This window comes from Planococcus citri, chromosome 3 (assembly GCF_950023065.1).
Source record: "Planococcus citri chromosome 3, ihPlaCitr1.1, whole genome shotgun sequence".
Taxonomy (NCBI): Eukaryota; Metazoa; Arthropoda; class Insecta; order Hemiptera; family Pseudococcidae; genus Planococcus; species Planococcus citri.
Window position 1 is genome coordinate 69,123,697 of NC_088679.1, and position 26,979 is coordinate 69,150,675.

At 32.8% G+C, this 26,979-nt stretch overlaps 3 protein-coding genes and 1 long non-coding RNA gene across 4 annotated transcripts in view; 3 read left to right on the forward strand and 1 right to left on the reverse strand.

The window, feature by feature from the left end:
* The first annotated feature begins 2,942 nt into the window (after window positions 1–2,942).
* Window positions 2,943–4,015, forward strand: LOC135838595 (ATP synthase F(0) complex subunit C2, mitochondrial-like). The gene is made up of 4 exons (XM_065354286.1): window positions 2,943–3,108; window positions 3,317–3,457; window positions 3,546–3,648; window positions 3,760–4,015. Exons 1-4 carry the CDS (start codon window positions 3,058–3,060, stop codon window positions 3,921–3,923), a joined length of 459 nt encoding a protein of 152 aa, XP_065210358.1. The 5' UTR covers window positions 2,943–3,057; the 3' UTR covers window positions 3,924–4,015.
* Window positions 4,016–4,497: 482 nt separating this feature from the next.
* On the forward strand, window positions 4,498–7,184 carry LOC135838585 (modular serine protease-like). Its single transcript, XM_065354272.1, has 9 exons — window positions 4,498–4,729; window positions 4,801–4,846; window positions 4,934–5,154; window positions 5,291–5,506; window positions 5,656–5,817; window positions 5,949–6,073; window positions 6,242–6,418; window positions 6,516–6,657; window positions 6,767–7,184. Exons 1-9 carry the CDS (start codon window positions 4,660–4,662, stop codon window positions 7,006–7,008), a joined length of 1,401 nt encoding a protein of 466 aa, XP_065210344.1. The 5' UTR covers window positions 4,498–4,659; the 3' UTR covers window positions 7,009–7,184.
* LOC135838599 (uncharacterized) overlaps window positions 5,244–26,979 on the reverse strand; it is a 28,368-nt gene continuing 6,632 nt past the window's right edge. Inside the window, exon 2 of the long non-coding RNA XR_010557438.1 lies at window positions 5,244–11,923. This is a non-coding gene — a long non-coding RNA (uncharacterized LOC135838599). The remainder of the gene's footprint in view (window positions 11,924–26,979) is intronic.
* On the forward strand, window positions 12,374–21,241 carry LOC135838550 (uncharacterized). Its single transcript, XM_065354228.1, has 5 exons — window positions 12,374–12,935; window positions 13,012–13,260; window positions 17,790–17,908; window positions 18,004–18,075; window positions 18,174–21,241. The coding sequence occupies exons 1-5, from the start codon at window positions 12,890–12,892 to the stop codon at window positions 18,231–18,233; spliced, it is 546 nt and encodes a 181-aa protein (XP_065210300.1). The 5' UTR covers window positions 12,374–12,889; the 3' UTR covers window positions 18,234–21,241.

The window sequence follows — 26,979 nt, forward strand, 5'->3', positions numbered from 1 at the left end:
AAAGATTACCTGGCTTATAAGCATAGACAACGCTGTAGCCCCTGAAAATTATGTAGATTTCTTCATGAAGTGCATAGAGACACGGTTTGATGCGGATTTCAACAAAAACAATTGTGCTCTGGGTTACAAACGTGTGCTTGTAAAAGATACGCATTCAAGTACCACGAAGAAGGTTGTGGAGAAACATGTACGTATTGTTGTTATATCAAGTCATTGTATTGATCCGGGACAGGAAAGTGAATCCGAAAACGAAACCAACGGTGTCGGCCCCGAAGGCGAAGACAACGGTGAGTCCGAAGGCATAAACGTCGAAGATCAGATTTGGGATAATTTTGCAATAACATGTACGAAAAGATATAAAAAGTAATAAATTGTTGAATTTTTTTCGAATGTGTTATGTACCTAATGATTTAATGTGTGTCGTTCACGTTTTCAAATTTGGTAGTAGGTACGGTTTTTGTTTTAAGTTTACAAAGATAAGCTACATTAATTAATAAATACATTTCTTATATTTTTAAGTATAAATCTATCTTACTGTATTGGTACCTATCCGTATTACAATTTCTTGAGCAAATTAATTCTTTTTTTTTTTTGTCATTTCATTTAAGTACTTCTTTCTATTGGCGACCGTGCTGAAGTTTGAGAACTGAAATGAAATCAGAAACCGATGAATCCGGCTGAATTTGTCAAAGCTTTCATCAGAAATATTCAAACTTGGCAAAATCAAAAAAAAATTTTTTCCAGCAAACTTTTCATATTAGTTTAAAATACATAATATGTACCTATAAGTACTGTACTAGTCAACAATTAAATATGAAACTTGGCACCTACTGAAAAGTGAAAACCGAACCCTTGACTCAAAGATACTGATCAACTGCAACATCTTACAAGAATGCTTTCTCTTATTCGCCTGTAAATATTTTTGATTCTTTTGAAACATTGTCTGTAGCATAGAATGGTTTATGATGGTATGTAGGTTTTTGTTGCACTGCTAAAAAAATTATTTATGAATAAGATCTGTTTTTTTTTTTTCTAAGAAAACTTGAAAATTATACCTCGCATTTTTTTATTTGAGGAGGTTGGTTACAAAGTTAGACAAACGCCACTTCTACAAAAATCGAGTTAGATATTGATTCTTATAGGATTTTTAACGCTCTTTTCATTGCCAAGGTCTGTTATTTTCAATATAGTACGTAAAAGGGTAAAAAACGTGCTCAAAGTTTTGCCTTAGTTTCAAAAACAGACATATCCAGGATATGTCTGTTTTTGAAACTAAGATGATAGGATATGTCTCATTTTGAAACTAAGATAATGTTCACATGTCCGTGTTTGAAACTAAAGCGCAACTTTGATCGCGTTTTTTGACCTTTTATGTACTATTTTGAAACTAAGGGACCTCAGAAATGGAAAGAGGGTTAAAAATCCTTTACGTATCAAAACCTAACTGATCTAGACAGCTTCAATTTCAAATTATCTTCATCTTGGTTTCAAAATCAGACAAGTGCATTTTCAGGTTCTTTTTATTAGTGGTGGGGGGTGATGGTGGAAGGATATTTTTTGTATTTTTGTTACTCAGTATCATCACTACAATTTGTCAAATATCCCCCACCTTTACAATGCTGTATATTTTTGTAACAAAAAACATAGATTTTCTCAAAATCAACCCTGTGGCGTTTGTCTAGCTTTTAGTGTTGGCCTGAGAATATTCTCAATGCGCATAATCTGAGAATATTCGCGAATATTCGCGAATATTCTCAAATGCTTGGAGAATATTCTCTCAAAAAAATAAGAATCATGACTTTTTTCAAAAAATTTGAAGATTTTTCTACAATTTTCCACAATTTACAAGTTTTACATCAACTTTTCTTTATAAATTTCCAATTTTCCTTAATAATTTGAAACCTTTTCAATGGAAAATTGGAAAGTTTCCGATTATCTCTAAACTAAGCAATAATGTTCTAATTTTTTGAAAAGAATCTGCGGAATATGCGCAAGAATCTGCGCATATTCTTGCGCATGCGCAAGCAAAAAAAGAATATTCGCGAATTTGCCCAACACTACTAGCTTTGTCACCAAGCTCCTCATTTATTTTTTTGAAAATGCAGATAGTGCAAGGGCTTGAAAAAGACACAAAAATTTTAAGTAAAGGAAATCGTTTACGTTTCCAAATCCAAATCTAATGGTTCTGTGATATTGAAATCTCGATTGTATATTGTATGTTTTCATAGTTTTCATAAAGATAAGTTACTTTACTATTTTCTTTAATTTTATGAATTGATAATGTAGGAGTATTCAATTTCTCAGTTATGAGTACTAAAAAGTCAGAATATTACTCATAGTGAGAGTCATAGAAGATCAGAAATCTTGAAATTTTCGAAATGATGAGACCGTTTTCAACTTTTTACAACTGGAAGTGCGAAAAATTTCATCTTTTGCTCTGGTCTCTGTTCAGATTTTTTAATTTTTCACTAAAGCCGTGTTTTTTTCGTTGTTTTTGTTCCATCTCACATATTTTATCTCATGCTATAAAAACAGAGGAAATCTTATGAGGACAAAAATAAATTTTAAAACACGAATTAAAAAAAAAAATAAAAAAATTATTGTCCCAATTTTTCGCAGTCACCTCCTCACAAAAATGAATCCTAATTTCGGTGCTAAACAGCATGTCATCGAAAACCCGATTTCTGATTGGCCGAATCGAAGATACGTCATCAAAGCAGTGTTGTAACAAATGTGAACGCGAACGTTTCTAAATAAATTAATAAAATGAAAATCATCGTAATTAAATCGTTGTTTTTTCGCGATTAATTAATAAATCATTTAAAATCATTATTTATCAATCAAATAATAATAATTTGTTACTTTTTCGTCAAAAATTCCTGTTTTTAAAATTCCAAAATTCAAACCTCACCTCGCTTTAGTTTCTCGAAAATTACCAACCCTGCGTTAGTGTGACCTACCAGTTGTAAATTACTTGATAACTTTCCGATAATTAGTGAAGTTGTAGTGATTTTCCAACTATAATAACTAAATTAATTCAAAAAAACCTAAATAAAAATGTATTCCTTCGTCAGATCAGTCACGCCTTTAATCCGCTCCTCGGTTCTCGTAAGTATTTCGCTGTATTTTTACTTTTAGTTAAGACATTGGGAAGTCTTTGACGAAGCTCAGCCCAAAACGTGTATACTTATCAATTTTCAAGTACATTCGTTCTAATATCATTATTCGAACTAATATTTCACTTATAATACTTCGCCACTAGAACATAAGTCATAATCTACAAGTTCGATCATTACATAAAGATGTGTTTTTACAGCGAGCTGCCGTATCCAATAACTGTAATGCATTCAACCACACCAGCAGCAGGATCGCCTCTGCTAACATGCCCAGCATGTACAGCGCTAACTTTTTAAACACTCCTAGCCAAACTGCCACCAGCCAAATGTCTAGTTCATTAGTAAGTAAATTATTACTTTAACTCGAAGTGTTTGTCAAGGATACCCCTGGCGTAGGTAATTCGATACTCACACGTTGACCTTTTACAGTTACCGGCTAGAAGTTTCCAAACGTCGGCTGTCTCCAGAGATATCGATTCCGCCGCTAAATTTATCGGAGCTGGTGCCTGTACCGTAGGAATCGCCGGTTCTGGTATGTATATAATTCTATATATGTGATATATTGTTTGCACCGACCTTTATTATGTACTTGTGCGCGTACGTGACCGATGTGAAATGCTAATTTTATCGTACTTGCCTACAGGTGCCGGTATCGGTTCAGTATTCGGATCGTTGATCATCGGATACGCCAGAAATCCATCGTTGAAAGCTCAGCTTTTCTCATATGCTATCTTAGGTTTCGCCCTATCCGAGGCTATGGGTCTGTTCTGTCTTATGATGGCCTTCTTAATCTTATACGCTTTCTAAGCTCGCGATTCTAGACTATGGTTTAAGTTGTAGTTATCGAGTGGTGAACTTTTTATTTTGTATTTAAAAATAAACGAGTTAGAATAATTTAATATCGTGTTTTTTTTCATTATTTTTATTTCATCGATGCGTTTATGCATTCGGAGTAAGGCTTACGAATGCGCCGGAGATCGATTAATTACGACAAATATTATGTTTTTCGTTGATTTTCATTTTCGTTATGATTGTATCAGTTTTGTATCTCAATTTTAGAATTATTCACCGGTCACAACGAACGTTTAGTTTTGGAGAAACAAACTAGATATTTTGTACTAATTACTGAAATATTCTTCTGCACGTGATGGATTTTTTTTTCACTTTTTATACGTTTAAAAGTTTGATGAACTTGAACACGATCGTCGAAACAGATTCTAATTTTTTTCGAGAAGAAAGATAGCGATTTAAATACATAATGATGGTCATGCTGTAGTAACGATGGTACCTTGAGGCTTCCTCGGAAAATCCCCAGAGTAGGAGGTGTATTGCCAAAACGGATTGTTGGTAATGAATACCTGAATATAACCACTACGTAAATCAATAAGTTGAAAAACTAGTTCTTGGTCGGATCGTATTATGAATAGGTAAACAGAGCTCATCGTACATGTAACAGTGACCATCGAATTTACCTAAACAAAACAAACTATTAGTTCTAGTCAATTTCACTTTTATTTTAGTTCTAACGTGATTTTTTATAATTATGAAATTAGTAAAATCGATCGGTTTCATTATTCATTTATTTTATTTTAGTTTATTCGTACGTTCGAATGGTGAGATATTAAATATTACATTAATTGTAAAAAAAATTATTCGTATTAAGATGCTAATTATTTTTTTTCAGTCTATGGTCAATCAACAACGACACCTTCAACTTCTCAACCTCTCGAGTAAGTTTTATACGTTGATAGATTTATTATAAAAATGATACTCGTATTATTTCATTTTAACCTTATGAGTCTTTTTTTTTTTGGTAGGAAATCATGCACGATACCTTCGTCGTTCGCTGACAAATCAGTTTCATATAAATGCTATGGAGAAACAGCAAAATCCTGTAATAAAAGCGGAGATACTGTGATACCTCAATTTACCATAGCTAATTTTGAATGTAATCCTGGATACGTTAATGACCAAGGGAATAAATTTCGATCGGTTTGCTTAGAATCTGAATGGGTACCTCCTATTTATAAGTGTAATAGTGAGTAAATATTTTGAACGTTATTTTCTATCAAGTATTTTGTGAATTTAATTTTCAATATTCAAAAAGGTACCTATTTCTAAATATTATTTATGTGTGTTTTTTTTTTTTTTTTTTTTTTTTTTTTTTTTAACAGAAATTTGTGATAAGCTGACTCCAGTCAACGTTGATCTAGCTTGTTTTTATAAAGGAAACGCGGTCGATTGCGAAGGTAATTTATTCCCTGGCACAAAAATTCGACCAATATGTAAACCATTGCACACGAATAGAGATTTCAGCAGCGGTGTTTATAAAGAGATCACTTGCCTAGAAGATGGAAAATGGGATCACACATTATTCTCTTGCATTCCAGGTACCTATATATCTTCGAGTTAGCCTAATCTGTGTACCTTCGTTCATTATTTAATGCTCATAATTTCAATAGGTACTCTTATGATATTTTATTGTTACGATTTTATTTTATAATATGTATTTTACAACTGATTTTATTATTTGTTACAGAATGTGGACGTCCATTTAATATTTCATTTAATAAGTTAGTCTACAAACGATCTACACCGGAACGATACCTTGATTCTCCATGGCACGTGGCTATTTATGATATCAAAAGAAATGTGCTGATATGTGGAGGTACAATTATATCTCCTCGTCTAGTCATATCAGGTTGGTATTTTCATACTGGATTAGTTATTTTATTACTTTTCAATAATTGCATGATCGAGTTACACTCGTTACCTAATATTTTTGACTTTGAGCTTCATTTTTTGATGTACATAAGTAATAATTGATTTCAGCTGCATATTGTTTCTACGATCAAGCCAATGATAGAAAACTGGATCCTAGTAATTACGACATCGTTGTTAGCAAAGCTAGTACTAAATATTCTGAAATAGATAACAGCGATCAACGAAGCTACAAGGTGATCTTTTTATTTTTTTTACAAATAATACCTACTGAATATCTTCTTGCCTTACTATTCTTTAACATGTTTAATAAGGATTAAAATCTATTTATAGGAACTCAAATACCTACTCGAATACTTATATCTAGTATCATTTACTTATGTACATACTGTATTTGTTTACAGATTAAAGAAATCCGTTTCTCGAACCGAGGGTATCGAGGATCAGCTAATTATTTCGCATCCGATATCGCCATTTTGATTCTAACCGCAAAAATAAACACAAGTTTAACCGTTCTACCAGCGTGTGTTGATTGGACCTATACTGATCTGTTTCATCCTCCTGAAGAAACAATTGGCAAAGTAAGGTATTTTTTGTAGTCATATGTAGTAGGCTAGGTACTGTACGATTGAAAAATATCATTGGTCATAATTATCATGATTTGCGATATTTTTCCAGACTGTGGGCTGGTACGAAGGTCGTGTAGCTTTACAAACGGATACTTTTGTCTTCATCAGTCGTTCAAGATGTTTTAACTCAACCTCGCGTGAATTGTACCCCTTCATTACTTCGGATAAATTCTGCGCCAGGATAAACGATGGTATACTAATTGATTGTGTTTTAAGAAGCATTTGAAATGGATTTATGTACTACATATTACCTATTCGAGATATGTGCTAATTTTTGTTGTGTTATGATTATCATTCTAGGACGTATTATTTCTGGAGGTGCTGGCGAACCCCCTAGCAATAGCGGGACAGGTTTGATGTTCCGTGAAGGACCTGCATACTATATTCGAGGTATCCTTAGCCAATTTCCGTTGCATGGAGATTTATCATTGTTTATTGATTTGGCTACTCATATTGATTGGATTTTATCGGTGCGAAATGAAGTCGAAGAGAACGTAATTGATAAACAAATAACTATCAAATTAAAGAATAAGAGTCAATGATTGTATTTTCATAATACTTACATAATGAAGCATTTATATGTATGTAGTACCTACCTATGTTACCTACTTTTATTACCTATATTATGTACGATATTCAGGATACATAAATTGGATGCATAAAACATTAGCTTATAAAAACTGAAATACATATAGTAAAATGCCTGGCTACAATTCAATTATCAAATTGCATAATATTTTAATTTTTTTCGCCAGAATGAAGTTTCATGGTAATCGACTATTCGTACACACTACTTTGCTATCACTTGGCTAAAAAGCTTTCGATACTCCTAATACTTGAACTTTTGAATAAATTTTGCGAGCTTTAGAGAGCTTTTTAGACTATACGAATTGTACGAATAGAGAGGTTTTTGGGTACGGCGAATTCGTTTCCGATGTTGGTAGGTACTGCCAAAAAGCTCAAAGATTCCTCTGGAATGAAGCTTTTTTCAAAAAAGTTGAACTTTCAGGTGGAAAAAAGCTCGAACGATTAAAATAGACAAGATTTACGTGATCAGCGATGCTTCATTAGTAATAATCGACTATTCGTACACCCTATTTGACTTTCATTCGGCTAAAAAGCTCAATTTTCAAAAAGTTGATATTTGCTAATTTGGATCATTTTCAAGTATATTTGATGCTAATAAGACCAATTTCATTAGGAGAATATAGAGTATTAGGAGGTTCGATACTCCTAATACTTGAACTTTTGAATCAATTTTGCGAGCTTTACAGAGCTTTTTAGACTATACGAACAGTACGAATAGGGGGGTTTTTGGGTACGGCGAATTCGTTTCCGATGTTGGTACTGCCAAAAAGCTCAAAGATTCCTCTGGAATGAAGCTTTTTTTCAAAAAAGTTGAACTTTCAGGTGGAAAAAAGCTCGAACGATTAAAATAGACAAGATTTACGTGATCAGCGATGCTTAATTAGTGATAATCGACTACTCGTACACCCTATTTGACTTTCATTCGGCTAAAAAGCTCAATTTTCAAAAAGTTGATATTTGCTAATTTTGATCATTTTCGAGTATACGAGTATTTGTATCCTAAATAAGACCAATTTTATTAGGAGAATATAGAGTATTAGGAGATTCGATACTCCTAATACTTGAACTTTTGAATCAATTTTGCGAGCTTTAGAGAGCTTTTTAGACTATACGAACAGCACGAATAGGGGGGTTTTTGGGTACGGAGAATTCGTTTCCGGTGTTGGTTTGGCCAAAAAGCTGAATGTTCCATCAAAAATGAAGCTTTTTTTCAAAAAAGTTGAACTTTCAGGTAGAAAAAAGCTCGATCGATTAAAATAAACAAGATTGGCGTGATCAGCGATGCTTAATTAGTGATAATCGACCGTTCGTACACTCTATTTGGCTTTCATTCGGCCAAAAAGCTCAATTTTGAAAAAGTTCACATTTACCAATTTTGATCATTTTCGAGTATATATTTGATGCAAAATGAGACCAATTTCATTAGGAGAATATACAGTATCAGGAGGTTCGATGCTCCTAATACTTGAACCTTTGAATCAATATTGTGAGCTTTAGAGAGTTTTGTAGACTATACGAACAGTACGAATAGGGGGGTTTTTGGGTACGGAGAATTCGTTTCCGGTGTTGGTACTACGAAAAAGCTCAAAGTTTCTTGTGAAATGAAGCTTTTTTTCGAAACAATTGAACTTTCAGGTACAAAAAAGCTCGAACGATCAAAATAAATGAACTTGACGTGATCAGCGATGCTTAATCAGTGATAATCGACTATTCGTACAAGTTATTTGACTTTGGTTCGGCCCAAAAGCTCAATTTTGAAAAAATCCATATTTGCACATTTTAGTCATTTTTGAGTATATTTGATGCTAAATAAGACCAATTTCATTAGGAGAATATAGAGTATTAGGAGGTTCGATACTCCTAATACTTGAACTTTTGAATCGATTTTGTGAGCTTTAGAGAGCTTTCTAGACCATACGAACTATACGAATAGGGGGGTTTTTGGGTACAGCGAATTCGTTTCTGGTGTTGGTTTGTCCCAAAAGCTCAAAGTTTCTTCCGAAAAGAAACTTTTTTTCATAAAAGTTGAACTTTCATGCAGAAAAAAGCTCGATCGATTAAAATTAACGAGATTGACGTGATCAGCGATGCAGAATTAGTGATATTCGACTATTCGTACACTTTATTTGGCTTTCATTTGGCTAAAAAGCTCAATTTTGAAAAAGCGCAAATTTTCCAATTTTGATCATTTTTGAGTATACTTGATGCTAAAAAAGACCAATTTCATTAGGAGAATTATAGGATATTAGGAGGTTCGATACTCCTAATACTTGAACTTTGGGATCAATTTTGCGAGCTTTAGAGAGCTTTTCAGACTATACGAACTGTACGAATAGGGGGGTTTCTGTGTACGGAGAATTCGTTTCCGGTGTTAGTTTGGACAAAAAGCTGAAAGTTCCATCAAAAATGAAGCTTTTTTTCCATAAAATTGAACTTTCTGGTAGAAAAAAGCTCGATCGATTAGAATAAACGAGATTGACGTGATCAGCGATGCAGAATTAGTGATAATCGACTATTCGTACAAGTTATTTGGCTTTCAATCGGCCAAAAAGCTCAATTTTGAAAAAGTTCATATTTGCCAATTTTGATCATTTTCGAATATATTTGATACTAAATAAGACCAATTTCATTAGGAGAATATAGAGTATTAGGAGGTTCGATACTCCTAATACTTGAACTTTTGAATCAATTTTGCGAGCTTTACAGAGCTTTTTAGACTATACGAACAGTACGAATAGGGGGGTTTTTGGGTACGGCGAATTCGTTTCCGATGTTGGTACTGCCAAAAAGCTCAAAGTTTCCTCCAAAATGGAGCTTTTTTCGAAACAATTGAACTTTCAGGCACAAAAAAGCTCAAACGATCAAAATAAATGAACTTGACGTGATCAGCGATGCTTAATCATTGATAATCGACTATTCGTACAAGTTATTTGACTTTGATTCGGCCCAAAAGCTCAATTTTGAAAAAATCCATATTTACTCATTTTAGTCATTTTTTAGTATATTTGATGCAAAATAAGACCAATTTCATTAGGAGAATATAGAGTATTAAGAGGTTCGATACTCCTAATACTTGAACTTTTGAATCAATTTTTTGAGCTTTAGAGAGCTTTTTAGACTATAAGAACAGCACGAATAGGGGGGTTTTTGGGTACGGAGAATTCGTTTCCGGTGTTGGTACTACCAAAAAGCTCAAAGTTTCTTGAGAAATGCAGCTTTTTTCGAAACAATTGACTTTCAGGTACAAAATAGCTCGAACGATCAAAATAAATGAACTTGACGTGATCAGCGATGCATAATTAGTGATATTCGACTATTCGTACGCCCCATTTGGCTTTCATTCAGCCAAAAAGCTCAATTTTGAAAAAGTTCATATTTACCAATTTTGATCATTTTCTAGTATATTTGATGCAAAATGAGACCAATTTCATTAGGAGAATAAGTATTAGGAGGTTCGATACTCCTAATACTTGAACTTTTGAATCAATTTTGCGAGCTTTGGAGAGCTTTTAAGACTATACGAATTGTACGAATGGGGGGGTTTTGACCAGTGGAGAATCCGTTTCTGGTGTTGGTTCTGCCAAAAAGCTAACAGTTTCCTCCAAAATGGAGCTTTTTTTCAAAAAATTTGAACTTTCAGGTAGAAAAAAGCTCGATCAATTAAAATAAACGAGATTGACCTGATCAGCGATGCTTAATTAGTGATATTCGACTATTCGTACGCCCCATTTGGCTTTCATTCAGCCAAAAAGCTCAATTTTGAAAAAGTTCACATTTACCCATTTTGATCATTTTCGAGTATATTTGATGCAAAATGAGACCAGTTTCATTAGGAGAATATACAGTATTAGGAGGTTCGATACTCCTAATACTTGAACTTTTGAATCAATTTTTTGAGCTTTAGGGAGCTTTTTAGACTATACGAACAGTACGAATAGGGGGGTTTTTGGGTACGGAGAATTCGTTTCCGGTGTTGGTACTACCAAAAAGCTCAAAGTTTCTTGTGAAATGAAGCTTTTTTCGAAACAATTGAACTTTCAGGTACAAATAAGCTCGAACGATCAAAATAAATGAACTTGACGTGATCAGCGATGCTTAATCATTGATAATCGACTATTCGTACAAGTTATTTGACTTTGATTCGGCCCAAAAGCTCAATTTTGAAAAAATTCATATTTGCTCATTTTAGTCATTTTTGAGTATATTTGATGCTAAATAAGACCAATTTCATTAGGAGAATATAGGATATTAGGAGGTTCGATACTCCTAATACTTGAACTTTTTAATCAATTTTTTGAGGTTTAGAGAGCTTTTTAGACTATACGAACTGTACGAATAGGGGGGTTTTTGGGTGCGGAGAACTTGTTTCCGGTGTTGGTTTGTCCCAAAAGCTCAAAGTTTCCTCCAAAATGAAGCTTTTTTTCAAAAAATTTGAACTTTCAGGTAGAAAAAAGCTCGATCGATTAAAATTAACGAGATTTGCGTGATCAGCGATGCCTAATTAGTGATAATCGACTATTCGTACACGCTACGTATTTTGCTTTCATTCGGTTAAAATGCTCAATTCTGAAAAAGTTCATATTTGCTCATTTTAGTTGTTTTCGAGTAGGTATATTTGATGCTAAATGAGACCAAATACATAACAAAACATAAATATTATTACAAAATAAATATTATGTATAGCAAAATACCTAATACAAGTATTTATAAAATTGAATCAGTGTAGCTTACTTAAACTGATGACTACAATCCAATAATTATCGATTACAATTACAGCGAATCTTCCTGCTTGCATGTTGTAGGCATCCAAACATTTTTGAAATAATTATGGAATCTTCCAGCTTCACATGGGCGAATGCGCAATAAAATCTGCAACAAAGCAACACGATACTATTTCACTGAGAAGGTAGGTACTAGGTAGGTACTCATAAAAAACAAAAAGTGAAACGAGTTGAATTGAATATTAATGATAGCAAGAAATAAGCGCATAAAATTAATTTATACTAAAATGATTTGGGAGCACAAGACGCCGAACATTTTGGATTTTTAAAACAATGGTTTGCTCATCGAAAATTTCGAGTAATTTCAAATAAAAGTTGAATTTTATCTCGCACGGTATATTTTTACAACTTTGAACTTTCATACATTTTGAACAACAAGAGCTAGCGCTTCGAATAAAAAACCATTTTGAAGAGCACAAAATTCCAAACATTTTGGCACCTATTTCAGAACAAATATTTGTTATCACTGAAAATAAAATTCGTGAGTAGGTAATTTCACTTTAAAACTTCCCATCCGTAATCCAGAAGTAAAAATATTTACAAGATCATCAATATTGCACAAAATCGGATGAAATTTATACCTACCAATCGATGATAAGTTTTAATATCTTTAATTATCTTCTAATAAAATTTTACCTAACCGTAACCACCTTTGCGTTGTCAAAAAAATCGAAAAACCATAATTATATCGTTCTATTTTCACATTACCTAGAGCCCTAGTAGGTACCGTTAGAGGGCTTTAATTTTACCAAGGCGTGATCTTCTTTCAAGTGACGTCACACGCCTGGGACGGCCAGAGGAACGGTGCTGCACCGTTTTTCCACATAAAACCGGTTTTAGACTTTGGCGAACCTCTCTTTCAGTTTATAGATGATGCATTGACCTATAGGTATTTTCTCTATTATTTGATAATTCGGACAGTTATAGGCGATCTTCTCTGGAATGTAGTCACAAGATTACCTACACGTGGAAAAAGTGTTTCTTTCCTCAAGTATATAAGTAGTAGTCTACATAGACATACCTACGAGTAATTTATCCGCGAATTTCACGAAAGATGACGTTTGCATTATTGTTTCTTATAATGATTGCAAATATTATAGGTAAGTATTAAGTAATTTTTCAAGTTGTATCGCTGATATCATTCCTTTGTTTTACCCCATGGTTAATTTATTTCAGATACATCTTATGGAAAACCAGTGATTGAACCTGCTACAACGACATCTGAAAAACGAATGACTTATACTTATAATTATGGTCCAATAAATTGGCACTGGCACATGAATCCAATAAAATGGCACATGTCTGGGATTCCAAAGTGGCACATGCCTGAAATTCCAAAGTGGCACATGCCTGAGATTCCAAAGTGGCACATGCCTGAGATTCCAACAACGTGGCACATGCCTGAGATTCATAAAAACAGAACAGGTAATTTGTTTCGTTGATAGCCTGTAAATTGACATCGAGTTATGGTCGAATATGTCGGCTTATTTCGACCATAAATCTACTACAATAAAACTAAGAGTACGCCTAAGATCAACAAATAGATTTACTCAACTTATCTATCTTCTCTATTACCTATTTTTTGGATTGGCAAATTTTCTCAAGGAAGTGGAGCTGTGGATCCGAAACGATTTTGGGATTGGATTTTGGTTTTCAGATCAAAATTTATTCATTTCGGGACTGGACTTGTTTTAGTTTTGTTCTTCTAAATATTTATTTTGGTTTTGGGATTGAAAAAATTGTTTCGGTTCCTGGATGAATATTTCTGAATTCCGCATTGCCCCTCAATTATGAAATTTCCGAACCATTTTTTTTTTTTTTTGAAATTCACATTGCCAAGAAATGATAAATTGTAAATCATTTTTCAACATTCTCATTGTCTTTGTATTACAAAATGTTAAATAAATTTTCAAATTCACATTGTCTACAAATTGTAAAACTTTTGATCAGTTTTTGCCGTTTTTGGAATTCATATTGCCTATAAATGACAAAATTTCATATTGATTAATTTTTCAGAATTCTCATTAGGGTATCTTTAAATTTATAAAATTTCAATTCAATTTTCAGAACTCTGTCTTGATTTCAAATTATATTTCCAATCAATTTTTCAAAATTCACATTGCTTTATAGAAATGGCACATTTTGAATAATTTTTCAAAATTCTCAATAGTCTTTGTATTAAAAAATTCCAAATAAATTTTCAAGTTCACATTGTCCGCAAATTGCAAAACTTTAAATCTGTTTTTGGAATTCATATTGCATTGTCTGTTGAATAGCAAAATTTCATACAGTCAATTTGTCAAAATTCCCTTTAATTTTCAGATTCCTGTATTAATTCTGAATTATTAAAATTTTTAAATAAATTTTCAAGTTCATATCGTCTGCAAATTGCAAAACTTCAAGTTTTTAGAATTCATATTGCCTATAAAGGCTGTAAATGGCAAATTTTCATATTTATCTACTTATTTTTCAGAATTCCCATTGTCTTTGAATTTAGAAAATCTACCATCTCCAGATTATGAAAGTGCAGTCTATGATCATTGCCACAACATATTGGCTTTACCACTACTCATTTCCTTTGGCACTACTGCCTTTGCCACAACTCATTGACTTTTGGCACTACTTATTGCCTTTGGCATTACTGCCTTTGCCACAAAATATTGGCTTTTGACACTATACTGCCTTTGTCATAACATATTGGCTTTCAAACTGCACTTTCAAGTATAACATGCTAAAAAATCGATAATTAATAAAAGTTGAAACTGATTTCTTTTCTTAAAATTGGAAAAAGATCACTGAATTAAAACTATATCAAACTAAAATGATGAAAACAATGATACCGAATAAATATTACCTGTTCAGTAGGCTATCATTGAATCACAATAAGCACACATGCACAATGTAGGGTCACATAAGCATCACATAAGACTACCTATGCTAACAAGCACAATGTTCTCTCTAAAGAGGTCACACATAAAATGAACTGCTAAATTTCAATCTTGCCAGAGGTAACTAAATAGTAAATACATTGGAGAGAAACGTCCCACCAAACCACTCCCACTTGAAATCTATAGCTGACAGACATGTGGTGTAGCAGGGTACTCTTATCTGATTTTGATACAAGGCCCCTTTTCTCTTTGGGTGCAATTTATCGTTACTTTAAAAAAGGGGGTTAGCATGATAACAGTAGTGGGTTATCACGATAAATAAGTATTCACGATGAAAAAGAGGATTGCACTATAAAAAAGTGTATTTCACAATAAAAAAATGTATTGCACAATTTCTTAAAAAATGAACGATAAATTAGGCGGTATCCACGATATATATGATGGTAAGAACAATAAAAAATAAACAATTTCCACGAGAAGTTTTTGACAGAATGAACAATAAATAAGTGATGTCCACGATAAATAAGGATAAATGAACAATAAATAAGTGATGCCCATGATAAATAAGGATAAATGAACGACAAAAAGTATAAGATTTTTGCGAGTGAATAAAAAATGAAGTGTTCTAGTAGGTACCTATTTCAATAAGGCTTTACGAGATAACGCCGGACAACCTTGTTTATGTTTTTGACCCAATGGGATGGATTTTGCTGCCAAGGAAGAGTTGAAATTTGGTAAATTTTCACCTGAGCCTAAAACGTTTTCTCAAAATGCCCCAATTCTCCCCTAATTGGACTTAGAAAAATCACAGATTTTCAATGAAATTACGAAAAATTCTATTTTTTACCTATTTGATGGCCTTTGCACCTCCCTTCTGTGGCTCCATTTGGGTTTCGAACCAAAATAATGTCAAAAATGAATTCTGGAGCCCAAAAAACGTACGTATCAATACTCTACTCGACTTTTCCAAAATATTTACCCCTCTGCACCCTCCTCCTGGGGCCCTCATTTGAGGTTCGAACCAAAATAACGACAAAAATGAATTCAGCGCCTCAAAATACCTGTGTATCAAAAAGATTGACGTCCAAATTTGCATTCATTTCTGAAATATGATTTTTGACATCCTAAAAAATGAATCTGTCCCACTGTGTGCCAGCGTTTTCTTTAGTCAATGAAAAATATCGTGCTAATCAATAAAAATATCGTGTTCATCAATGAAAATTATCGGGCTAACAACCTTTTTCAATGGTTGAAAAATGCTGTGCTTACCACCTAAACTGTCGTTACTAATCCACATTTTATCGTTCAAATGGTTATCGTGCTAACCACCTTTTTTATCGTTCAATTATATATTTCCCTTTCTCTTTATAGGAATTTATGCATCAAAATCATCATCATCATCATCATCATCATCATAACATATCACCCTGTGTGGGGGTATTGTCAATTGTGGCCATTCCAATTACATAATCCTGTGGGTAAGCCATTGACTTTTTAGATATTTATGGACTGCTAGCAGTACATAAGCCAATGGTCTTGAACATAGATCATCAGTTAGTTGAGGTTTGGCTTCTGCACATGCTGGAATCTGAAAAATGATGTTGTACCACGTGATGACATTATACCTCCTGCACCTCCCTGTAACCGTACCTGGGTGCCTGGGTGGTATAACGTCATAACAGAGCTGCTGCATGCGCAGATTGCAACCCTCGACTTACTATGTTCAAGACAATAGCCGTATGTTAAGCTTATGCTTATGGGCCACTAGCAGTCGATATCTAAAAAGTCAATGGGGTAAGCGCGCACCACTTCTCCCTACTAATCGTTAGCCACCGCAAAATTGGATTTTACTCCGACCAATGAAAACGTGTTTTACGTTTCTGTAACCTCCCACTGAAATTGTGATAACACTGTTGTGAGTGTTGTGTGTTATTTTTGTAAGTTTCAATTTTCAATTTTAGAATTGCGAAATTAGTTTCAACTTTCAAATTAGTCATTGCAGTTTTGACTAGTTGGTAGTTGTGACAGATCTCAGCTTCACATCTTTGCCTATAGGTATACATCAGAGTCCTGCACAGTATAGTTGAATCAACTAGTTATCTGTGGGAGTATTCGAATAATCTAACCTATCAGTTGTCAACTAGATAACTATTGACAGCGTGTGCATCAGATAGTTACCAACTACTCCCATCTCCGGTTACTTTGTACAGTATGGTTAACTAACTTGAATAGTTATCTGAATACCATAACTGTCCAATGATTAAGTTAGTTATCTGCACATCAACTATAACAACCACCATTGGACAGGTTAATGATTGCCTATGCTGAGTCACCTGTATAGTTAACCGTAGTTAGGTTCGCCAATCAACTACTTTAACGATTAACTATACCGTGCAGGACTCTGGTCTACATATACTGGACTGCTAGCCCAATGTAAAAATGATGGGCCCAACATGTCCCTTCTATAAGGCTCTGTTTGCACCCTGAGAGGTATTACAAAGTCATTTTTGATGTTTGTTGACTTCTCAAATACAATACAATGTATCTTGATATTCGAAGAATTACCCGTATTTACAACGAAATAAATAAATACAGATAATGACGTTATTTTACATTATTTTTAACAGGTTGCGAGGGTGCTCCTGCAACCCCAAGTTGAGCTTGAAAAAATCAACCCCTGCTGGATATGATTTCATCATTCCTTCATTGGAAAGTCAAAATTTTGAAAAAGAGTGGGCCTACAAATAAGCATTGGGAGGGAGGAGTAGATGCATACTTTTTATCATCAATACCAACACTACCCAAAAATGTGATTTACTGATGCGAAATTGGCCCTGTTTGGGCGCAAATCTCACAAATATTAGTGAGTCTGAAGCTGGGAAAATTGCATTTTTAGCAAGAGCTCGTCCATAAGCCTATTTTCTGTGCAAAACATTTCACTTCACGGGTTCAATTAACAGAATCTTTTTTTTTTTTTTTTTGGAGGGTTATAATGAGTATATCACATGTTTTCTTTTGTTATTCATTAATTCATTACCTATTTGCCTGAAATTTTGCTGATTTCAGTTATTTTAAACGAAATGAATCCAAAAGTAACGTACTCTGAATCAATTTCTGGAAATAATACCAGTACGAGCCTCCATGTACATGGCATCGAAGTAAATGTTGACAAATGGAACTTTTCCGTAAGTAGATATAAAACATTTGACAGTTGTTCATTGCAAACTGAAAATGTTTTTTGATTATATAGTTATCGTATTTTGTTTTTATTTACACCTAGGTACAGGATTTCTTCAATATGATGACTACAGGTGCAAAAATGCTAACAGACTGGTTGATAAAACTTCATCAAGTAAGACAGCCACATATCATTTCTATAATATGTAAATACGAGTATGTAAGTAGGTAGGTACATAATTATCTGTGTTGTTTATATTAATTAATTTTCAGTTACGAATACAAAGTGGTGTATCTTCTGGAAATGTCACACACATAAATTTACAAGAGTAAAGGATTGCATTGGAATGAAAACAAACAATGAGTACTCCCGATCATGAACAAGATTTTTTGTACCTATCAAGCATTTAGATTCAACTTTACTATTTATTTATGTAATTTTAATTTATTTCAATCGCCTTTGGCTTCGGCTTGTTCAACAAACGTTGTTTACTTTACTCATCTGGGAGATCTCATTTTTCTTCCATTACTGCATAATACATACATATGGTAATAATATGCAGGGCCTCTTTTACAAAGTAATACACATGTACATCCCTTGTTTTTTCCTTTCCCCAGGGTGTCTTATTTTGCCTCATTTTGGTTCTTTGTGTCCTGAAAAGTTCTGCTTTTTGCTCAAGTAAGGAAGGTTCCTCTTTTTCAAAGAGTCCGGCAAGAATCCTGATTTTTAGTTTGAAGGTCCTTTAAAATTTACCAAAAATGATTTTTTCAAAAAAAGTTTGAAATTTCAAATTTTTTTTCAAATTTCAAGACTTATTACCAGTCATAAGATACAAGACTTCAAGGTTAGGTACATTTGCAAATGTGAAATGGGAAAATTATGGTAGTTCAGATTCTCCTCTCCTCTCCTCATTCTCCTTCTCCAAGTTGTCAGGGAAAAAATGTTGAGGGAAATCGAAGGGCCCAAGACAACAATTTGTACTATTTGATATGGAATGACCCTGCGGCTGTTGATTGATTTATTGACCATTAGCCAACAACTACATAGCACACAATTCAGGACTAAATTTTACCCAGCTAGTATAGACTTCATGGCTGCAAAAATTTATAACAAAATTCCAAAATGAAATCAAAATTATCAATTGCACAAAATTATTTTCTAAAACTCTGAAAAAATGGCAGCTAAAAAAAACATTTCATTCAATAGATGAGTATATGGGTGCTGTTACATAACTGAGTGCATTAGAAACTGAACTTTCAGCGACTCTCCTTGTATTTTTGATTTATTATCTTTCAATATTCATTCATGATCATTCATACAGCGTCATTATTTATTTTTTTATTTTTTTTGCATACTTAATCGATAATTTTTGGATGTTGTAACTTGTAAATAATTCTAAGAATTTTTATAAATGTACAAAATATCTCAATTTTTTTAGAATGTATTTTTTTCTGATTTATTACAATTATGTTTTTTTTTTTTTAGTTTCTATTATTTTTATCAAAGGTGTCTATTTAAATATCTGTGCTAATCCTATATCTCTATAATGCTGTACATGGCGCATTCATTTCATTTTATTTCATATTATTTCATTTTATTATTCATTTTTTAAAAATATCTTTATTGTTTTCTACACTGTTAGTACATAGAAAGCTTATTTTATAAACGTATATCTAAATTTTTCAGCGATAATAATCTGTTACACAGCTCTCAATTTGGATTTTGCAAAAATAAAAATACAACAGGTGCCATTTACCAACTTATTCACAATATCTTGGAAAATCTCCACAGCAAAAATGACATTATAGGGATTTTTTGTGATCTTTCAAAAGCATTTGATATGATTAATCATGAAATATTGCTAGGTAAACTAGAAAAGTATGGCATTAGAGGGGTGGCTTTGGACTGGACCACATCCTTTCTCAAAAATAGAACTCAAATTGTTAAGATAGAAGATATAAATGGAGAATACCATTTCTCTGATCAATATCCAGTTGAGCAAGGAGTTCCACAGGGGTCAATATTAGGACCTTTGTTCTTTATCTATTATGTTAATGACCTTCCAAAAAATGTAAGGAGTAATCTGATCCTATTCGCAGATGACACTACAGCACTGATTCCTATGAATATGGGTATCTCAGTACAGCAGGTAGTGGATGATTTGGTAGAGTGGTTCAGAATAAATAAAATGAAATTAAATGTTGAGAAAACAAACCTGATATATTTTGGTCACAGCTCACAAAATTTAAATTTGGCACTGCCAATTACTAAAGTTGAAAGTCTAAAATTTTTAGGAGTGTACATCAACTCCACTCTTACTTGGACTGATCACATAGACTATTTAGCTGGGAAGCTATCATCAATAAATTATCTCCTTTGGCAATTAAAAGGTGTCACCAATGTGCAAACATTAAAAATGGCATATTATGGAATGTTCCAGTCTAATATGTCATATGGCTTAGTGTTTTGGGGCGGTAATGTCAGTCTTATGCAGAGAATTTTTGTAATACAAAAACGAGCAATAAGAATCATCTATCGAATGCAAGTCACAGAATCATGCAAGACTATCTTTCTTTCAAATGAAATTTTAACCCTACCCTGCTTATACATATATCTGATATCCCAAATTGTGAAGAAAGGCATAGTGAAATTACATACCCCTCAACACAGTCATTATACTAGAAATAGCCAACAACTACATAGCACACAATTCAGGACTAAATTTCACCAAGTTAGTATAGACTTCATGGCTGCAAAAATTTATAACAAAATCCCAACTGAAATTAAAATTATCAATTGCACAAAATTATTTTCTAAAACTCTGAAAAAATGGCTACTAAAAAAAGCATTTTATTCAATAGATGAGTATATGGACACTGTTACATAACTGAGTACATTAGCAACTGAACTTTCAGCAACTACTTGTAATTTTGATTTATCATCTAGCGTCATTGTTTCTTTTTTTATTTTTATGTATAACCGATAATTTTTGGATGTTATGTGGTAAATAATTCTAAGAATTTTTATAAATGTACATGAAATCTCACTTTTTTTATAATGTATTGTTTTCTGATTCATGTAATTATGTTGTTTTTTTTCTTTTTTATTTATTTCTTATTTGGTTTCTATTATTTTCATTGAATGCGTCTATTTGGATATCTGTGCTGATCCTATGCCTGTATGGTGCTATACATGGCGCATTTATTTCATTTTATTTCATGTTATTTAATTTCATTATTCATTCTTTTATGTATTGATTATTTCCTATGTTAGTACATAAGTCGACTTTGTAAATGCAGCAACGCTGTCTATTGCAAAAAATAAAGTTGATTTGATTTGATTTGACTTTGTAAATGCAGCAATGCTGCCTATTGCAAAAAATAAAGTTGATTTGATTTGAAAGAGGAAGAGGTGGCTGTAGAGATTGGAGGCAAGCAACGCCTCCTAATTTTGTATTGTTATTTTTTTGTTAATTTTGAATTTTTGCTCGAATAAAATACTTACCTACTTATGTAATGAAAAATCATGGTCAAATAAAGTAGGTGAGTTATTGATATTTAATTATCGCTAATCGCAATTTTTCTAATGAAACTTTAAAAAATCATGCCAATAAAAAGAAGTTGTTAAAATGAAAAATGATAAAAATTTGGATCAAGATAAAACATAAAAGTTCTTATTGCGCGTTCAAGCTAAATGAGAAAAATGAAAATACGATGTAATTAGAAATATATTACCTCCCACCTCCCGCCCCCCTCCCATTTTGAAAGAAAACGTATTGATATCGAAACTTATCGATAAAAATCATCAAATTAACTATGGTTATTCGAGATTTTATCATGAGATAATCATGTTGAACAAATAGGTATTCATCAAGATGAATGCTTAATACGTACCTACCAGTAAAGTAATGTTAGTTCTGATTTCTGGTAGTTGAATGCATTATTGACTACCTAATTCTGGTTCGGCGTACTTAGTTATATGTTGCCCAATATGTTTTTGCGATGTGTTGGTTCGTTAGTAATTGTGTGTTTGATCAGAAACCCATTTATTACAAGTTCAGGCATTCGTACTGACCAAAATAATTCTACTAAAAATATTGATACTTCAAAATCGTTTGCCATGACTCCCTATGTGCCTGACCCGATACAAAGAAGCTCTTGGAATCCAATCAAACCGCGGAATGATGATTCATCAAATTACGATCCACCAACAGCAGATGTTCCACCAAATGTTGAGGGTTATTATGATTTTTTCAACTGGAATAGTGCAGAACAAGATCCCATTGTTTATGAAGATATTATGCTAAAACGTAAAGATTTTATGCTAGAACAGAAAGATTTGGCGATAAAACAACAAGATTCGATGCTTCGAAGCGAAAGGTTTAACAATGAACAATTGCGGAAGGATAATGAACTTTTAGAATGTGAAAACCACAACTTCACATGTTATAAAATAGAACGCGTGGTCTTGTCTTACTATGAGCTCACGTACATCAAAATGGATAAAAATTATCCATTACCCGAGAATTTTAATGAATTCAATGTTCACTTTTGTAATGCACTCCATGATTTCAAGTCGCATCCCTCCGCAACAGTCGACTTCATATTATCTGGGTATGACGCAGTTTATGATGTAAACGTAAACAGAAAAATGATAGTACCTATAGAAATGAAGCTACACCAATGCTGAATCGAACTTTATCAAATAACGCACGCATTGAGAAAATGGGTATGGATGTTGCAGACAATACATGATATTATCCGCCATGATAAAGAACTAAAGATGATTGTCGAAAAAGAACTACACCTGTGGGTAAATTTGATTTTCGATTATGAACAAAGAGATTGCAATATTCTTTGTTTAGCGAGCATTGTAGTTCGGTGTATTACCATGGCTAATAAGGCCATGCATTTAGTAGAACTAACTTCCTTGGACTTTGATTATTCGGACGTATCCGACATTCAAACTCTGAAAGCATACATCGCAAATTTTAGTAATCATTTTAAGCAGTGTTTAGAAAATTTCCACGAATTATATTTCAAGCTCGAACAGACTACGAAGTTCAAAGACGAACGTCGAGTAATGCATAGAAAAATGAACAAATTCGACGATTTATTATCAGAAAAATTTACGTCGAGGAATATTCCATCATTTAGAACGATTCCATACTACATATTATTTCCACGATGGAGAAATATAACTACAGATAAGTAGGTAATCGTATAAGTGCTACAAAATCAGTATGTACCACCTAAAAATCAGTATCCTTTTTCCAACATTCAAACCAACTGAAAAAACAACAAAAAAACTAACAAAATATTTTTCTGATTGTTCGAATTTTGAAAAAAAAAATTGAAAATCAAGAGGGCACATAAGATTACCTATAGCTATGTACACTTGGGAAAAATCCAACTTTTGTCTGTAGATGAGTTGATTGCCTTTTAATTTTTTTTGAAAATAAAAGTATTCGAATTGATTCTCAAGTCGTTTTTTTCTGCATATGAATTAATTCCTGTATATCTACTTAGTTTTGCACTGGGTATACAAATTGATTCCAGCCTCTAATTATCGAGGTTAATATTTAGTTAAAAGTGTTACTTTTATAAAGTCTTATTCGGATTTCTATCATATCGTAGATTGTACGATTTTTGGGACGGATTTCAAAGATGTTTGATGCTCGTTTTACAGTAACTTGCATCCGATTAAGTAAGTAATCAGCTATACCTATACATGGTATCTAACGGATTTTTTTTTGGAAAAATCACTATTTTTTCACTACTTTTTTCAACCAAATTTTTAGAATGCTATCCACTTGAAACCCCCCCCCCCCATAAAAAAATTACAATTGAAATTGTAAGAAAATTTGTTTACAAAGTGGGTATTATTTAATTTCAATCAAAATTATTCAAAAAAAAAAAAACAACAATACAAAATGAACGCATTGCATCAAAGTTTTTTCACGTAACAAATTTTTTTAAAATACAAAAATACCTACGTATTTGATGGGAAATTTGAACGACATTTTGAGGAAAAAATATATACCAATTTTTCGAAATGAAACGGCGAGTTAAAATAAGTAAGAGATAAAATGACAATTTTGTCATTTGAAAGATACAACCTATAAAAATTTTGATTTCTGCTTCAAGTCTAGAATTTTGTGATTGTGGAAAGGAGAAACAAACTGGCCCTGGCGAAGCGAGGGCAAAAGCTCTCGAAAATCAGTATTCTGAGAGGTAAAAAACTATGATTAATTATAAAAAGTGGATTGCTTTCCTACAAAATTTAGAAATTCAAATAATTTTTTTTTGAAAAATTGAAAATTGAAAAAAAAAACAAACGAGCCCGAGCGAAGCGAGGGCAAACGCTATCAAAAATCCATGTTTAGTTTCTTCATGTAGAGAGGAGTTGATTTTTCTGATTCAAAATTTAAACATTTCTTGAAGTTTTGAGCTCAAATTCCAAAAAAAAGCTGAAAAAAGGAGGCAAAAAATTTAAAATGCTATAAAAAGCTACTCACGTTTTTAAGGACGCTAAATACATTTTTGAACAACATTCAACTTCGAGGTACAAAACTGAAAGTTTTCAAAAATTCCAATCCGACCTTGATAAAATATATTACGTTGAACAACCTAGAACTCAAATTTTTCAAAAAAATGCGAAATGAGCATCAAAATCAGGATTTTTAAAGACGTGGAATCCATTTTTAAGACCATTTCACTTCATCCAAACTCCAAGGTAGGCTCCAAAGAGTGGATACAAGAAAGAAAATTTTCAAAAAAATACAATGGATATCCAAACTTTGGATTCTTTAGAACTCAGAATTCATTTCGAAGGCCAGTTTGACACCAAAACACAAAAACGCTCCAAAAAGGAAGGCACGAAACTGAAAATTTTCAAAAAATGCAATCTGGATATCCAAACTTGGGTTTTTAAGAGCTAAGAAGACCATTTGACCTTGAATCTCAAAATGAGCTCCAAACAATGAACTGAAGTTTTTCAAAAACAAACAATATGGGCATCAAAGGCCAGATTTTTACAGAAGTAGAATAATTATTGATTGGTGAAAAACTGATACATATTTTGTGGTGAAAAAACAACCAACCGCAGGTATTTTTTTTTTGGTAAATTACTGGTAATTCTTAGGTAATTTCCTGGCAACTTTTAGGTAAATTGCTGGCAACTTTTAGGTAAATTGCTGACAACTTTTAGGTAAATTACTGGTAATTTTCAGGTTAATTACTGGTAATTTTTAGGTAAATTACTGGTAATTTTCAGGTAAATTACTGGTAATTTTCAGGTAAATTACTGGTAATTTTGTAAGGTACAAGCGTGGCCCAACTGCTTAGCAGTTATTCGCGTAATTCCTACCTTAGGGTTTATTCAGGTAATCAACCCTTTAAGGAGAAATACGCGAATATTCTTCTAAGTTTCACCAGAATAGGGGAAATGATGATAATCATCCGTTTAAGGAGAAACGCGTGATCTGTCCGCGATCGATCATCCCTCTAGTGGAACCACCCTTACACTAACAGTGTGGTAAAGTGGGCGGAGCTTTAGGAGCGATGTATCTCAGGTAGCTAACAGGTACATCGCAAAAATCTATCTCTGTACTTAGCATCGGAATCCCGGGCTCTCTGGAGCTAAGTCAACCAGTTAATGTGTCGATCTAATTTACATATTAAGTTGAAAATACACAGGCATTTCACCTGTGTCTTACACTTCCGTTTAACCCACTTCTAACGTGGAAATCTTAACCTGTTTCGTGAATAATCTAAATTAATCACTTTTGGTTTCTTTTCATTGAATTATTTCCTGGTACTCGCGATGCTGGGAATAATTCATCCAAATTACTCGAATACCGCGAATACTGCGAATAATGCGAATAACTCTTTATAAATAACTCTAAAAATATTGCTTTCTTACGAACCTGTCCCTAAATAACGCGACCAAAATGTAGTTTTCATAAATCGATTCGGTCATGTTGATATGAGTGACGGAAATACCTGCAGTGTCAGTAAGTAGTAATTTTATGTAGCCCATTAGCGAGATGTAATGCGTTATATCTCGCGATCCCTAGAAATTTGCATGATTATTTTATATGTTCACCCATATCTTTCATAATTGTGTTAATTTAATGTGTTTTTTCCTTGGAAATTACGTATTTGCGTAATTTACCAAATCCATGATTATTTGTGTTGTAATTTACTTCAAATAGACATATTCAGTACACCTTACGAGTATGGTTTATTTCTAGTTTAGTACATCTCTTTTATGATGAATAGTGGAGGTTAGGATTTACCCAATGTCCGAATTAGAGCTAGTCAGGACATAGAATTATTCCCCTCTTAGGGAATAATTCTTGGTATCAATGTCTTATAGAGGGATTTCGACCCTGTTCCTCTATACCAATAATTCTCAACTACCCTATATCAATTTTCAGGTAAATTACTGGTAATTTTCAGGTAAATTACAGGTAATTTTCAGGTAAATTACAGGTAATTTTCAGGTAAATTACTGGTAATTTTCAGGTAAATTACTGGTAATTTTCAGGTAAATTACTGGTAATTTTCAGGTAAATTACAGGTAATTTTCAGGTAAATTACTGGTAATTTTCAGGTAAATTACTGGTAATTTTCAGGTAAATAACTGGTAATTTTCAGGTAAATTACTGGTAATTTTCATTTTTCAGGTAAATTACAGGTAATTTTCAGGTAAATTACAGGTAATTTTCAGGTAAATTACAGGTAAATTACAGGTAATTTTCAGGTAAATTAATTTTCAGGTAAATTACAGGTAATTTTCAGGTAAATTACTGGTAATTTTCAGGTAAATTACTGGTAATTTTCAGGTAAATAACTGGTAATTTTCAGGTAAATTACTGGTAATTTTCAGGTAAATTACTGGTAATTTTCAGGTAAATTACTGGTAATTTTCAGGTAAATTACAGGTAATTTTCAGGTAAATTACAGGTAATTTTCAGGTAAATTACTGGTAGGTAATTTTCAGGTAAATTACTAGTAAAAATACTGAGGCAATACATTACACACAATTTTATTGATAACACATAGACGTATGACC

Bases quoted from the DNA above. Each gene is read 5' to 3' on its own strand.
- LOC135838595 (XM_065354286.1), top strand. From the start codon at position 3,058: ATGTATTCCTTCGTCAGATCAGTCACGCCTTTAATCCGCTCCTCGGTT. The intron at 3,109-3,316 runs GTAAGTATTTCG...GTGTTTTTACAG, and splicing joins TAATCCGCTCCTCGGTTCTC to CGAGCTGCCGTATCCAATAA. The intron at 3,649-3,759 runs GTATGTATATAA...ACTTGCCTACAG, and splicing joins CGTAGGAATCGCCGGTTCTG to GTGCCGGTATCGGTTCAGTA.
- LOC135838550 (XM_065354228.1), top strand. From the start codon at position 12,890: ATGACGTTTGCATTATTGTTTCTTATAATGATTGCAAATATTATAG. The intron at 12,936-13,011 runs GTAAGTATTAAG...AATTTATTTCAG, and splicing joins AATGATTGCAAATATTATAG to ATACATCTTATGGAAAACCA. The intron at 18,076-18,173 runs GTAAGACAGCCA...ATTAATTTTCAG, and splicing joins GGTTGATAAAACTTCATCAA to TTACGAATACAAAGTGGTGT.
- LOC135838585 (XM_065354272.1), top strand. From the start codon at position 4,660: ATGAAATTAGTAAAATCGATCGGTTTCATTATTCATTTATTTTATTTT. The intron at 5,507-5,655 runs GTACCTATATAT...TATTTGTTACAG, and splicing joins ATTATTCTCTTGCATTCCAG to AATGTGGACGTCCATTTAAT. The intron at 6,419-6,515 runs GTAAGGTATTTT...ATATTTTTCCAG, and splicing joins CTGAAGAAACAATTGGCAAA to ACTGTGGGCTGGTACGAAGG.